This window comes from Coregonus clupeaformis, chromosome 14 (genome assembly GCF_020615455.1).
Source record: "Coregonus clupeaformis isolate EN_2021a chromosome 14, ASM2061545v1, whole genome shotgun sequence".
Classification (NCBI taxonomy): domain Eukaryota; kingdom Metazoa; phylum Chordata; class Actinopteri; order Salmoniformes; family Salmonidae; genus Coregonus; species Coregonus clupeaformis.
The window spans coordinates 25,470,443-25,483,183 of NC_059205.1; the positions used below are offsets into that span (position 1 = coordinate 25,470,443).

Genomic DNA, 12,741 nt, shown 5'->3' on the forward strand with positions numbered 1-12,741 from the left:
GAGCTTGAGATCTAGGTCTCAGTGTTTTGGCACACTACCCTGATCTCCAGACAGCAACACCCCTTCTCACTAGCCTCGTTTACACCTTGTGCTAACATGTGGTTTTCATTATCCGATCAAGCTGATCCAATTACTATCTGATCAAGTTCTGTCATTTTAACATGTGACAATTATTGATGCCTTGAGTCAATGGTGTCAATTGTCAATCATTTTACTGGGTGCTATAATGATGAATTAAAATTAAATGGTTTCACCCTCTATATCTGTTGACACTTGTAAGATATCCAGATACAATGGTCGTCACTAGTTAACACAGCCACAAAGTCAGATTTCCCAGCCACAAAGTAAAAATTGGCTACAAAAATGAGCTTTTTGGTCTTAATTTAAGGTTAGCCATAACGTTAGCAGTGTGGGTAAGGTTAGGTTTAGGTTGAAATTCTAATTGTATGAAGGTAAATTGTAGAAATGGGCAAGGTTTAGCCATAATTATGACTTTGTGGCTGTGTTAACTAGGGACGACCAGATAGAACGTGTGTCTGACTACCTCTGGAGGTGGTTAAAGGGCATAACTACACTCAATACTTAGATGTGACTTCTGCTATCAGAATACAATGATTGCATTGAAAAAACAAGTTGGCTGCGTTTACACAGGCAGCCCAATATTTTTCCTACTAATTGGTCTTTTGACCAATCATATCAGATATTTTCATATCAGATCTTATTCAGAGCTGACCTGATTGGTCAAAAGACTAATTAGTGAAAAGAATATCATAACTGGGCTGCCTGTATAAAAGCAGCCGTCTAGATGTACAAAGGTCCGCATTGAGGTCTGATTGTGTTCAGATCAGGCTGACCCCCTCAGGAGGTCGGGGACGCATTGTGTGTGGCTTTCTCCTCAGTCTGGATACAATCAGGCTACCTAAAGTGCATACAGTGTGCAATGTCATCAGCATTCCCGCCGCAAGTCTTCAGAAACGTGTATTTTGGGAGTGAGGCAACTTTTTACTATAACATTGTAGAGCAAATACGTTCCTACCCACTGGGCACAGACGTCAGTTCAAAGTCTAGTTTTGATTTACATTTGGTTGAGTTGTCAACTAACGTGAATTCAACGTGAAATCAAACAAAAATGTCACCCTATCATTGGATTTAGGTTAAAAGTTGGGTAAAACAAATACGAAATTACCTTACTTTGATTACTTTTTGCAAATCCAATCAGTTTTTCACGTTGATTCAACATCATCACATTGAATTTTGGGGTTGAAAGGAGGTGGAAACAACGTTGATTCAAACAGTTTTTGCTCAGTGGGTATCGTGTGAGGAATGTCTTTGCTGGCCTCATAAATGCTAGCCAGCTGGCTTATATTTAGAAAAACAAATGTTTGTTTGGCTAGAGTTTTATAGATGGTTATAATAAATAATAACAATGGCTACTGCCATGTTGTTCTGTTATTATACAATTTTGCCTATGCCACCTCATATTTTGCCTATGCCACCATTCGCAATGCTTACTGGCATTTGAATATAGCGCAGCAAAAGGGAATCCGATTCCAGACACAATGTGGACAAGGCAGACACATTTAAATGTAGGTGTAGATGCATGATGTGTTTGTAATTCCATTATCAGAATACAAAAACTGCATTAACTGTCAAGTCTAGACATGGCCAGAAATAGCTGATTACGATCAGTTTCCAATGTGTATTTTGATTGTCTACACTTGTCTACAAATGTGGGCACAATCAGGACAAAGGACACATGTTAGCACCAGGTAGAAATGGGGCTTCTGTAACACACACAGCTATGGGACTGGAGACACTGGACAGACTGTAGATGGTTGGAGGGGAATCATATCATACTGGACCACGAGGGATCCCAGATGAAGAACTTAGACACTGAAGTGATTGTTTTTTATTTTGAGGAGAGGATGAACTCTACCAGAAGGTGGGATTGTGTTGTTTGATGTCTATTCTGCTCATATGAGGTATTACAACTATTGTACAGTATGTTCAGATATATTTGATAGAATTATGATTCTATATTTGCATTTGCAGTATTTGAGTAATTAAATGCACAGCATCATTTTATATATATATATATATCATATTCTATAAAGTAGTTCTGTGATATAGTTTCTGATAATTCATTTGTGTTCTTGTCACTAGGATCCTGCCCCTTCGTGCTAGAAGGCAAAATGATAAGAAGGTACCAACGAAGAAACGACTATATCAGACCAAGTACATACAAGAAGTTGTGACAGCTGCAGTAGTTATGTCTATGATTATCATTATCATTATTGTGCTGTGGCATATATGGACCCAGGACAAGACATAGATGCCTTGCTATCTTTGAGTTAACTCAATAACAACTGTATCATCAAAGATTCGTAAGTGTTACATCAGCTTCAAACATTTTCAGCATGATTCAAGTTGCAAAACAAAGAATGTCGGTGAGTGGAGACACCGACAGATCCCTGTAAGACAAAAGGGGGATTTAATAAATCCCCAACCTAAACTGTGACGAAGGAACATGAGAACATTGATTAATGATGATGTACCACAGTGCCTGTCACACTGCTGCAACTCAAGGAGCACCATTTCCTCTGAGTTCCCAAGCCGGCAGAGAGGACAGGACACTCAGGACAGGACTGTTCCCCACTCGATCAATGTGATGAATGAAAGGGCTATTTCAAGAACGAGTTAGTTACACAATGGGGTGGATTACTTGTGGATTTAATAGGACAAGCTGTTTTTCATCAAATGTACTGACTGTAAATACATTGCATCATATACTGTACAGTAAGCCATATTTGATAAATAATCTCAAAACTAGAAATAACCAAAGCATAGGCTACTTATGTCATTATTGTCTCAATGTTTTATGTAGTAAATTTGGATGCCTTTGTTTTTCAACCGTCTTGAGGCACTCTGCCATGGCTTACGCCTCGGTCACACCGACAGCGCCATTGCATTTTGGTAAACCAGAAGTATATTCATTTCCAATGGAACACTGCGTTTGCCTTGCAGCATTGCGTTGCAGAGGCAGTTGCAGTGGGTTCTGTGTGGTGCATACGTTAGATTTATCGAACATATGCGTCAAACTGTATGCGCAGACGGCTTGACAGAAATGATAGTAGAAGGTGAATGTTTAACTTTTGTTGCACACATATCCAGATGATGCAGCGTACCATTTTGCGCAATGACACTGTAGGTGTGATCGAGGCATAACAGCATCATTGCATTTTGGTACACCAGAAGTACACTGCTCAAAAAAATAAAGGGAACACTTAAACAACACATCCTAGATCTGAATGAATGAAATAATCTTATTAAATACTTTTTTCTTTGCATAGTTGAATGTGCTGACAACAAAATCACACAAAAATTATCAATGGAAATCAAATGTATCAGCCCATGGAGGTCTGGATTTGGAGTCACCCTCAAAATTAAAGTGGAAAACCACACTACAGGCTGATCCAACTTTGATGTAATGTCCTTAAAACAAGTCAAAATGAGGCTCAGTAGTGTGTGTGGCCTCCACGTGCCTGTATGACCTCCCTACAACGCCTGGGCATGCTCCTGATGAGGTGGCGCATGGTCTCCTGAGGGATCTCCTCCCAGACCTGGACTAAAGCATCCGCCAACTCCTGGACAGTCTGTGGTGCAACGTGGCGTTGGTGGATGGAGCGAGACATGATGTCCCAGATGTGCTTAATTGGATTCAGGTCTGGGGAACGGGCGGTCCATAGCATCAATGCCTTCCTCTTGCAGGAACTGCTGACACACTCCAGCCACATGAGGTCTAGCATTGTCTTGCATTAGGAGGAACCCAGGGCCAACCGCACCAGCATATGGTCTCACAAGGGGTCTGAGGATCTCATCTCGGTACCTAATGGCAGTCAGGCTACCTCTGGCGAGCACATGGAGGGCTGTGCGGCTCCCCAAAGAAATGCCACCCCACACCATGACTGACCCACCGCCAAACCGGTCATGCTGGAGGATGCTGCAGGCAGCAGAATGTTCTCCATGGCGTCTCCAGACTGTCACGTCTGTCATGTGCTCAGTGTGAACCTGCTTTCATCTGTGAAGAGCGCAGGGTGCCAGTGGCGAATTTGCCAATCTTGGTGTTCTCTGGCAAATGCCAAACGTCCTGCACGGTGTTGGGCTGTAAGCACAACCCCCACCTGTGGACGTCGGGCCCTCATACCACCCTCATGGAGTCTGTTTCTGACCGTTTGAGCAGACACATGCACATTTGTGGCCTGCTGGAGGTCATTTTGCAGGGCTCTGGCAGTGCTCCTCCTGCTCCTCCTTGCACAAAGGCGGAGGTAGCGGTCCTGCTGCTGGGTTGTTGCCCTCCTACGGCCTCCTCCACGTCTCCTGATGTACTGGCCTGTCTCCTAGTAGTGCCTCCATGCTCTGGACACTACGCTGACAGACACAGCAAACCTTCTTGCCACAGCTCGCATTGATGTGCCATCCTGGATGAGCTGCACTACTTGAGCCACTTGTGTGGGTTGTAGACTCCGTCTCATGCTACCACTAGAGTGAAAGCACCGCCAGCATTCAAAAGTGACCAAAACATCAGCCAGGAAGCATAGGAACTGAGAAGTGGTCTGTGGTCATCACCTGCAGAACCACTTCTTTATTGGGGGTGTCTTGCTAATTGCCTATAATTTCCACCTGTTGTCTATTCCATTTGCACAACAGCATGTGAAATGTATTGTCAATCAGTGTTGCCTCCTAAGTGGACAGTTTGATTTCACAGAAGTGTGATTGACTTGGAGTTACATTGTGTTGTTTAAGTGTTCCCTTAATTTTTTTGAGCAGTGTATATTCATTTCCAATGGAACGCTGGTTAGACGCCTCGATCACACCTATAGCGTCATTCACCTTCTGCTACCATTTCTGTCAAGCTGTCTACCCATACAGTTCGACGCATACGTTCGATAAATCCAACGTATGCACCACACAGAACGGACTGCAACTGCCTCTGCAACACAATGCTGCAAGGCAAATGCAGCGTTCCATTGGAAATGAATTTATTGCTGGTGTACCAAAATGAATAAACACTGTCGGTGTGATCGAGGTGTTAGGCTACAGATGAAATCAATTATGATGAACTTCACAGGGTTGTGAAAGTGCACGGTGATGAGATTGATGCTCCTTTCCAATAAATATTGAGGGTCTTATTCTGGTGACATGATGATTGATGCTTGGCTGCCATCTGACAAATAATTTTGCTCATTTGTCCAGAATAATCTCATCATGTAGGCAATACCCGCACTGTATCTGCGAGCTGTGGGCTAGAGCGCACGTGCCAAGGCACCATGGTGGGCACATTCTCTATATAACGCAATTTTGTGTGACAAAACCATCAGTTGAGTTGAAAATGCGATGGCAAACCATTTACATGTATCTTATTCGGTACATGGGACTTTAAACGCAAAAGTAATTTTTATGTGCACTACATCATCACGCTCAGCCTTTTATCCACAATAAGTCAATTTGATTTGATAAAACATCTCTGGTGGGGAAATGTGTTTTATGCAGATTTTAGAATATTTGCATGAAAATCTGTAGCCAATTGGATGGGAACCTAGCTATAGACACTAGCCCATTTTGGTCCTCCCAACTTTTTACACATCTGTCATTTTCTAACCAGACTCAACATTGCTGATGTGTAAATGAACAGTCATGTAAAAAAAAAAACATGTTTATTAACATATTCAAGGAGGAAAACATTTGTTTTATGACAAAAGTAGGAAAATGTATGCACTCGCTAACTGTAAGTCGCTCTGGATAAGAGCGTCTGCTAAATGACTAAAATGTCAAATGTAATTGTGCAACAAACATCAATATGAAAAAGCTCAACAACAAAAAATGATATAACATGAATGGTTCCATTTGCTGCCATGTCTTCTTGCTGAGCTACATGACATCTTTGGTTGCCATCCGGCAGACAACAGCATCCAGTAGACACATATCCTCCTGGGGTGTGGTTTTGTACAGCTGGAGAAAAAAAAAACACGAGCATGTTGAGTTAGAGTTAGAAACATTCATTAAAGTGTCACTCCACAATGATACAATAGTTGACAGTACAAAATACACATTTTAAAAACCACATTGTGACTAGTCAAAGAGAGTTGAGACACTAAAAGCAGTCATAGTCAAACATGGTACAATATTTCATTTGGAGTCATAATACATTACATAATCTATACATTATTGGTATCAGTTATTATATATTACGTAATCTATAAACATGTATGCAGATGCAGTAGATAAAAGGACATTTAGATCCTTAAAAAGAAACATCTCCGTTGGAAGATAAGGTGGCAGGCTTTGGTGCAGACATTTACATTATTGTTACCTGAGAATCGCACAATTTATTATTTTCATCTAGAACATTAAAATGTTTATTATGGCTTGGCAGTTGACGAAAAATATAATTCCTAATGTTGTTGTGTAACCTACAGTAAAGCAAGGCATGAGCTTCTGTTTTAATGTTACAGCCTTATTCTAAAATTGATTAAATTGTTTTTTTCCCTCATCAATTTACACACAATACCCAATAATGACAAAACAGAAACAGGTTTTAGAAATGTTTGCTCATTTATATTTTAAAACCCCCAGAAATATCACATTTACATAAGTATTCTGACCCTTTACTCAATACTTTGTTGTAGCACCTTTGGCAGCGATTACAGCCTCGAGTCTTCTTGGGTATGACGCTACAAGCTTGGCACACCTGTATTTGGGGAGTTTCTCCCATTCTTCTCTGCAGATCTTCTCAAGCTCTGTCAGGTTGGATGGGGAGCGTCGCTGCACAGCTATTTTCAGGTCTCTCCAGAGATGTTCGATCGGGTTCAAGTCCAGGCTCAGGCTGGGCTACTCAAGGACATTCAGAGACTTGTCCCGAAGCCGCTCCTGCGCTGCCCTGTTGGAAGGTGAACCTTCGCCCCAGTCTGTGGTCCTGAGCCCTCTGGAGCAGGTTTTCATCAAGGATCTCTCTGTACTCTGCTCCGTTCATCTTTCCCTCGATCCTGACTAGTCTCCCAGTACCTGCCGCTGAAAAACATCCCCACAGCATAATACTGCCACCACCATGCTTCGCCGTAGGGACGTTGCCAGGTTTCCTCCAGACGTGACGCTTCGCATTCAGGCCAAAGAGTTCAATCTTGGTTTCATCAGACCAGAGAATCTTGTTTCTCATGGTCTGAGAGTCATTTAGGTGCCTTTGGCAAACTCCAAGCGGGCTGTCATATGCCTTTTACTGAGGAGTGGCTTCAGTCTCGCCACTCTACCATAAAGGCCTGATTGGTGGAGTGCTGCAGAGATGGTTGTCCTTCTGGGAGGTTCTCCCATCTCCACAAAGGAACTCTGGAGCTCTGTCAGAGTGACCATCGGGTTCTTGGTCACCTCCCTGACCAAGTCCCTTCTCCCCCGATTGCTCAGTTTGGCCGGGCAGCCAGCTCTAGGAAGAGTCTTGGTGGTTCTAAACTTCTTCCATTTAAGAATGATGGAGGCCACTGTGTTCTTGGGGACCATCAATGCTGCATAAATTTTTTGGTACCCTTCCCCCAGATCTGTGCCTCGACACAATCCTGTCTCGGAGCTTGGTTTTTGCTCTGACATGCACTGTCAAATGTGGGACCTTATATAGACAGGTGTGTACCTTTCCAAATCATGTCCAATCAATTGAATTTACCACAGGTGCACTCCAATCAAGTTGTAGAAACATCTCAAGGATGATCAATGGAAACAGGATGTACCTGAGCTCAATTTCGAGTCTCATAACAAAGGGTCTGAATACTTATGTAAATATGGGGTATTGTGTGTAGATTGCTGAGGATTTTTATTAATTTAATACAGGCTGTAATGTAACAAAATGTGGAAAAAGTCAAGGGGTCTGAAAACTTTCTGAAGGCAATGCATATATATTTGTGTGTGTGTGCCCAACACTCCAGGAAGAACAAGACTGACAAAGAAAAACAAGACCAACCTTTTTGATCTTAGCAGGGTCGGTCAACATGGAGACATCTTCAACTGGGATCTGTTGTCCATCCACCTTGGCAATGATGTCACTCATGTGCTGCGTCTCCTCTTTGCAATGGACCAGAACTATGAGAACAGCACTGTCACTGTCTGACATCCCAAACCTCTTGAAGGCCTCTGAAATCTAAAGGAAAATATGTGTAAAAGACAATGGGATGGGATATTACTTTGAAAGAAGTGTCAATGTGTGTGTGATACTTTTAGAGGCTACTTACATTATTAGTGGGTGAAAGGTTGTAGATGATTTCGGAATATAAGCTCCTTGTCTTCATTTTCCCAGTTCTATGTAAATGGACTGCCTTGTTTGCTGCCACTAACACTTGGAACGGGTTCACTATCTGCAAACATTTCAAATCATCAGTTTGTGGAACATTGCATCAACTTCAGTCAAGCATTCATACATTATATCAAACCAACATGTCTAACTAGCTAGCAACATTGTCTCACCATAGACGGGTTTATCAAGGCACCATTAATCTTTCCTTCCATGGCATTTTTCCTCAATTCTGCGGCGTTTTTGACATCTTTGAATAGCAACTGCGTTACAGTACGATCAGGAAAGAGTTCCAATTCCTGAGTTGAATACATAGCTGAAGAAAAACTAATTTGTGGATAAAAAACACTCGAACATTTCTGTTAGACCATCTCACGTGGTTAAAAAAATGAAATACAGAGGGAACAAAAACAAAGTAACACAAATAATCTGAAAGGTTCCGGTTTTACACGAGAATAAATATTTATGCTGTACCTATAAATTGTCAATACATATTATGAAATAAAATATAATAGATATAAGCTCGCATTTTTTAAATGATTGTACAACAGAGAAGCAATTCAATAATTTGTGAAATGATACCGATAGGAACTCAGAATTTTAAAACAGCTTCCGTACGGACTACCTTTCACTGACGGACCAGCAAGCTGTCAAAAAATCTAAACTCTTCCGTTTTCGTTTTAGCTAAATGGAAAGATCTGTATATTTATTGTAATGTTATTTCAAGAAATATACAGTCGTATGTAGTGTACACCATATATAAGTATCTAATTTTAGATTGATTTCCGCGTTAGTTCGGAATTCGTAGGTGAAGATGGAGAAATTCGAAGGGTACATTTTCACTGCTCTCTGCAGCACCAACTTTTTGGTTTCATGTCTCCTGTTCTCCAAAATAACTCGGGAGCAAAGGGAGCCCTACATGGACGAAATATTTCACGTCCGACAAGCTCAGAAATACTGCTACGGGAAATTCAACGAGGTATCGTTTTGCTATGTCATTGTCATTTCCTTGATTTTGTTACATTGTTGCTTGTCGGATTAACGCTTGTCCTTGGAATAATGTGACAGATTGCTAGCTAGACCTTTTAACCCTTAACTAAGCCATCTGTGACGATGAACACAGACATATCAGACTCTCGCTAGTCATTATTGTGGATAATATGCCTGAATCCTGAAAAGCATTGTACTTCTGCAGTGGTATATAGCCCTATATGTATCAACCATTTGGCATCTGTCTCTAGCTTGAATAACAATAACCCTTTTAAGTTCAATGCTGTAGTAGAGGCTCTTTAATGGGATCTTTTTCCTTTCTCTTTGTTGTTCCAGTGGGACCCAATGATCACCACGCTTCCTGGCCTGTACCTGGCGTCAGTAGGTGTGATCAAGCCAGTAGTGTGGCTAGTGGACCTCTCAGGGAAGGTAGTGTGTTCTACAGCGATGCTGCGCTTCATCAACCTCCTCTTCAACTGTGGCATCCTCTACCTGCTCTATCTTATCATCTGCAAGCTCCACCTTAAACAGAAGGTAATAATGTTATTTAATGTTATTACATTTAAAACATCCCCAAGGGTGGCCAGCTCCTGTTCTGGAAAGCTGCAGTGTGTGCACTGTGCAGGCTTTTGCTCCAGTCCAACTTTTACTCACCTACCTCAAATAATGTTGCTATAAATGAAAAGACCTTGAAAAAATGATTGAATGCCTTTAAAGCTTCAATTGCATTCCTTTTGTTAGTCATAACAACCATGGTTTCTCTTTCAGACTAAGACTGCCTCCCGCAGAGTTCTCTCAGCCCTGTCCCTGTCCACCTTCCCTGTGCTCTACTTCTTCAACTTCCTCTACTACACAGATGCCGGATCTACTTTCTTCATCCTCTTCACGTACCTCATGACCCTGTACGGCTGTCACAAAGCCTCGGCACTCCTCGGCGTCTTCGCCATATTCTTCCGCCAGACCAACATAATCTGGGTGGTGTTCTGCGCCGGCACGGTGGTGGCCAACAAGATGGACGAAACCTGGAGGACGGAACAGTCGAAGAAGAAGGACGACAAGTCGCCCTGTCAGATACCTTTCTCCGTAAGCGGGGTGAAGAGAGTGATGCGTTTCCTGTTGGAATTTCTGACCACAGCCAATCACATGAAGGCTGTGATGCTAGTGGTGTGGCCGTACATTCTTGTTGCCGTGGGTTTTATCGTGTTCATCGTGTTGAATGATGGGATCGTAGTCGGGGACAGAACCAGTCACGAGGCCTGTCTCAACTTCCCTCAGCTCTTCTACTTCTTCTCCTTTGCCCTCTTCTTCTCCATCCCCACGTCGCTGTGCTACCACCGAGCTCTCCGCTTCCTCCAGACCCTCAAGAAGCAGCCACTGCTCTACTTACTGGTTACAGGACTCTGCCTGCTCCTAGTGTGGAAGTTCACCTTCGTCCACAAGTACCTCCTGGCCGACAACAGACACTTCCCCTTCTACGTGTGGAAGAGGATTTTCCAGAAGCACGAGGCGGTGCGTTTTGCCCTCATCCCGGCATACGTGTTTGCAGCTTGGAACTTCATGGACACTCTGAAGGCCCGGTCGCTGTTCTGGAGCCTGGCGTTCCTGGTGTGTCTGCTGGCGGCCACAGTGCCTCAGAAGCTGCTAGAGTTCAGGTACTTTATTGTTCCGTACCTGCTCTACCGCCTCCACATGCCCCTGCCCACCCTCACCAGGCTGGTGCTGGAGTTCCTGCTATATACAGCCGTCAACGCAGCCACGCTCTACATCTTCGTCAACAAGACTTTTCAATGGCCAAATAGTCCGGCTGTACAGAGGTTTATGTGGTAGCCTGACCTGAACAGAAGGAACCCAGTCATTTGGAAAAACCTATAGGTTATACTTTTTCTATTTAAAATGAGTAGGGCCAGGAGTTTTTCCTGTTGTGATGAGATCATGCTCAGGAAAAACTCCTGGCCCTAAATGTGAGAAAATGCATTTCATATGAAAAATACTTTGAAGAGCACAAGACGTTTATAATGTACATTTGAACTGTGAATTGTACATTGAATGATGTAATTTGGATGGAGGAAGAGACCGAAAAATTAAAAAGCCATATTGTAAAACAGGGATCTGTGTATTATACTGTATGGTTTAAATGAACTTTATTTGTTTTCTGCAAATTAAGAACATTCATGACTTATCTTAATTTAACTCTGTGGTAGAGTTATACGTGTTTATTTGTCCATATTTAATTATAACAGATGGTTTAAGGTTGATAGAGACTAAATGATGTGGCTCGCTTTGTAAACATACAACATCCCTGACTGTATTCAAATACATTTATTAGTCTGTTATTCCCTATTCTATACTGGGAATAGCATCCATAAACCATGTAAACAAACATCTGTGTTTACATTCTGCTGCAATATTCTGAAGAGTAAAGTTGTGATATACAATGGGTTATAATCAACTTTTTTTCTTTGTAGTGTATTTTAGGTTCTCTCATTCTTGCCTTCAACTGCATTCCCTTGAATAATGTTCTTGAACTTCTTTGTGTTTCTTGAGTGTGGTTGGTTGTCCTAAAGTTCCAGAATCCTTCTCTGTCCTTTAGGTCTAAGATATCATCCAGTAGCTTAACTATTCAGTCAATGATTTCATCTACTTTTAATAAACAGTCTTTAACATACAGTACCAGTCAACAAGTGCTCAGCATATGTGGGAACACCTTCAAGACTGTTGGAAAAGCATTCCTCATGAAGCTGGTTGAGAGAATGCCAAGAGTGTGCAAAGCTGTCATCAAGGCAAAGGGTGGCTACTTTGAAGAATCTCAAATATAAAATATATTTTGATTTGTTTAACACTTTTTTGGTTACTACATGATTCCATATGTGTTATTTCATAGTTTTGATGTCTTCACTATTATTCTACAATGTAGAAAAATAAAGAGAAACCCTTGAATGAGTAGGTGTGTCCAAACTTTTCACTGGTACTGTATGTAGATTCTTCAAAAGTAGTGTGTACATTAGCTTCATAAATGTTTTTTGGTCAGAATTCGATTACTTTTACCTGTATTTTCTACCTGCATATTTACCTGTCTGTTACTGATCTTTCTTGTCCCTGTATGGCTGTCCCTGGGCTGAAATGATCAAATGAAGTGATGCAATAAAATTATTCATTTGATACTAATATTGTTGAGTAAGTTTGAGCCACTACCTGATGCATTAATACACCCATTTCACCACAAGGTGGTGCTCTAATATTTTGTAAATATACAGTTGAAGTCAGAAGTTTACATATACCTTAGCCAAATACATTTAAACTCAGTTTTTCACAATTCCTGACATTTAATCCTAGTACAAATTCCCTGTTTTAGGTCAGTTAGGATCACCACTTTATTTTAAGAATGTGAAATGTCAGAATAATAGTAGAGAGAATTATTTATT

The 12,741-nt window shown here is 41.6% G+C and overlaps 2 protein-coding genes across 3 annotated transcripts; one reads left to right on the forward strand and one right to left on the reverse strand.

Moving 5' to 3' along the window:
* Window positions 1-5,699: 5,699 nt before the first annotated feature.
* On the reverse strand, window positions 5,700-8,745 carry tprkb (Tp53rk binding protein). 2 transcript variants are annotated; one of them, XM_041897088.1, is made up of 4 exons: window positions 8,503-8,744; window positions 8,271-8,393; window positions 8,003-8,179; window positions 5,700-6,009 (listed from the first exon to the last, which is right to left on the reverse strand). In XM_041897088.1, the coding sequence occupies exons 1-4, from the start codon at window positions 8,641-8,643 to the stop codon at window positions 5,929-5,931; spliced, it is 522 nt and encodes a 173-aa protein (XP_041753022.1). In that variant the 5' UTR covers window positions 8,644-8,744; the 3' UTR covers window positions 5,700-5,928. The 2 variants fall into 2 exon arrangements, with proteins under 2 accessions (XP_041753022.1, XP_041753023.1); XM_041897089.1 differs by lacking the exon at window positions 8,271-8,393 and having other exon boundaries at window positions 8,503-8,745.
* A 223-nt stretch (window positions 8,746-8,968) lies between these two features.
* Window positions 8,969-12,050, forward strand: LOC121581592 (putative Dol-P-Glc:Glc(2)Man(9)GlcNAc(2)-PP-Dol alpha-1,2-glucosyltransferase). Its single transcript, XM_041897090.2, has 3 exons — window positions 8,969-9,308; window positions 9,656-9,853; window positions 10,088-12,050. The coding sequence occupies exons 1-3, from the start codon at window positions 9,144-9,146 to the stop codon at window positions 11,144-11,146; spliced, it is 1,422 nt and encodes a 473-aa protein (XP_041753024.2). The 5' UTR covers window positions 8,969-9,143; the 3' UTR covers window positions 11,147-12,050.
* The last annotated feature ends 691 nt before the right edge of the window (window positions 12,051-12,741 follow it).

Bases quoted from the DNA above. Each gene is read 5' to 3' on its own strand.
- tprkb (XM_041897088.1), bottom strand. From the start codon at position 8,643: ATGTATTCAACTCAGGAATTGGAACTCTTTCCTGATCGTACTGTAACG. The intron at 8,180-8,270 runs GTAAGTAGCCTC...ATTTTCCTTTAG, and splicing joins ACCTTTCACCCACTAATAAT to ATTTCAGAGGCCTTCAAGAG. The intron at 6,010-8,002 runs GTTGGTCTTGTT...TTTTTTCTCCAG, and splicing joins ACCCTGCTAAGATCAAAAAG to CTGTACAAAACCACACCCCA.
- LOC121581592 (XM_041897090.2), top strand. From the start codon at position 9,144: ATGGAGAAATTCGAAGGGTACATTTTCACTGCTCTCTGCAGCACCAAC. The intron at 9,309-9,655 runs GTATCGTTTTGC...TTGTTGTTCCAG, and splicing joins GCTACGGGAAATTCAACGAG to TGGGACCCAATGATCACCAC. The intron at 9,854-10,087 runs GTAATAATGTTA...TTTCTCTTTCAG, and splicing joins AGCTCCACCTTAAACAGAAG to ACTAAGACTGCCTCCCGCAG.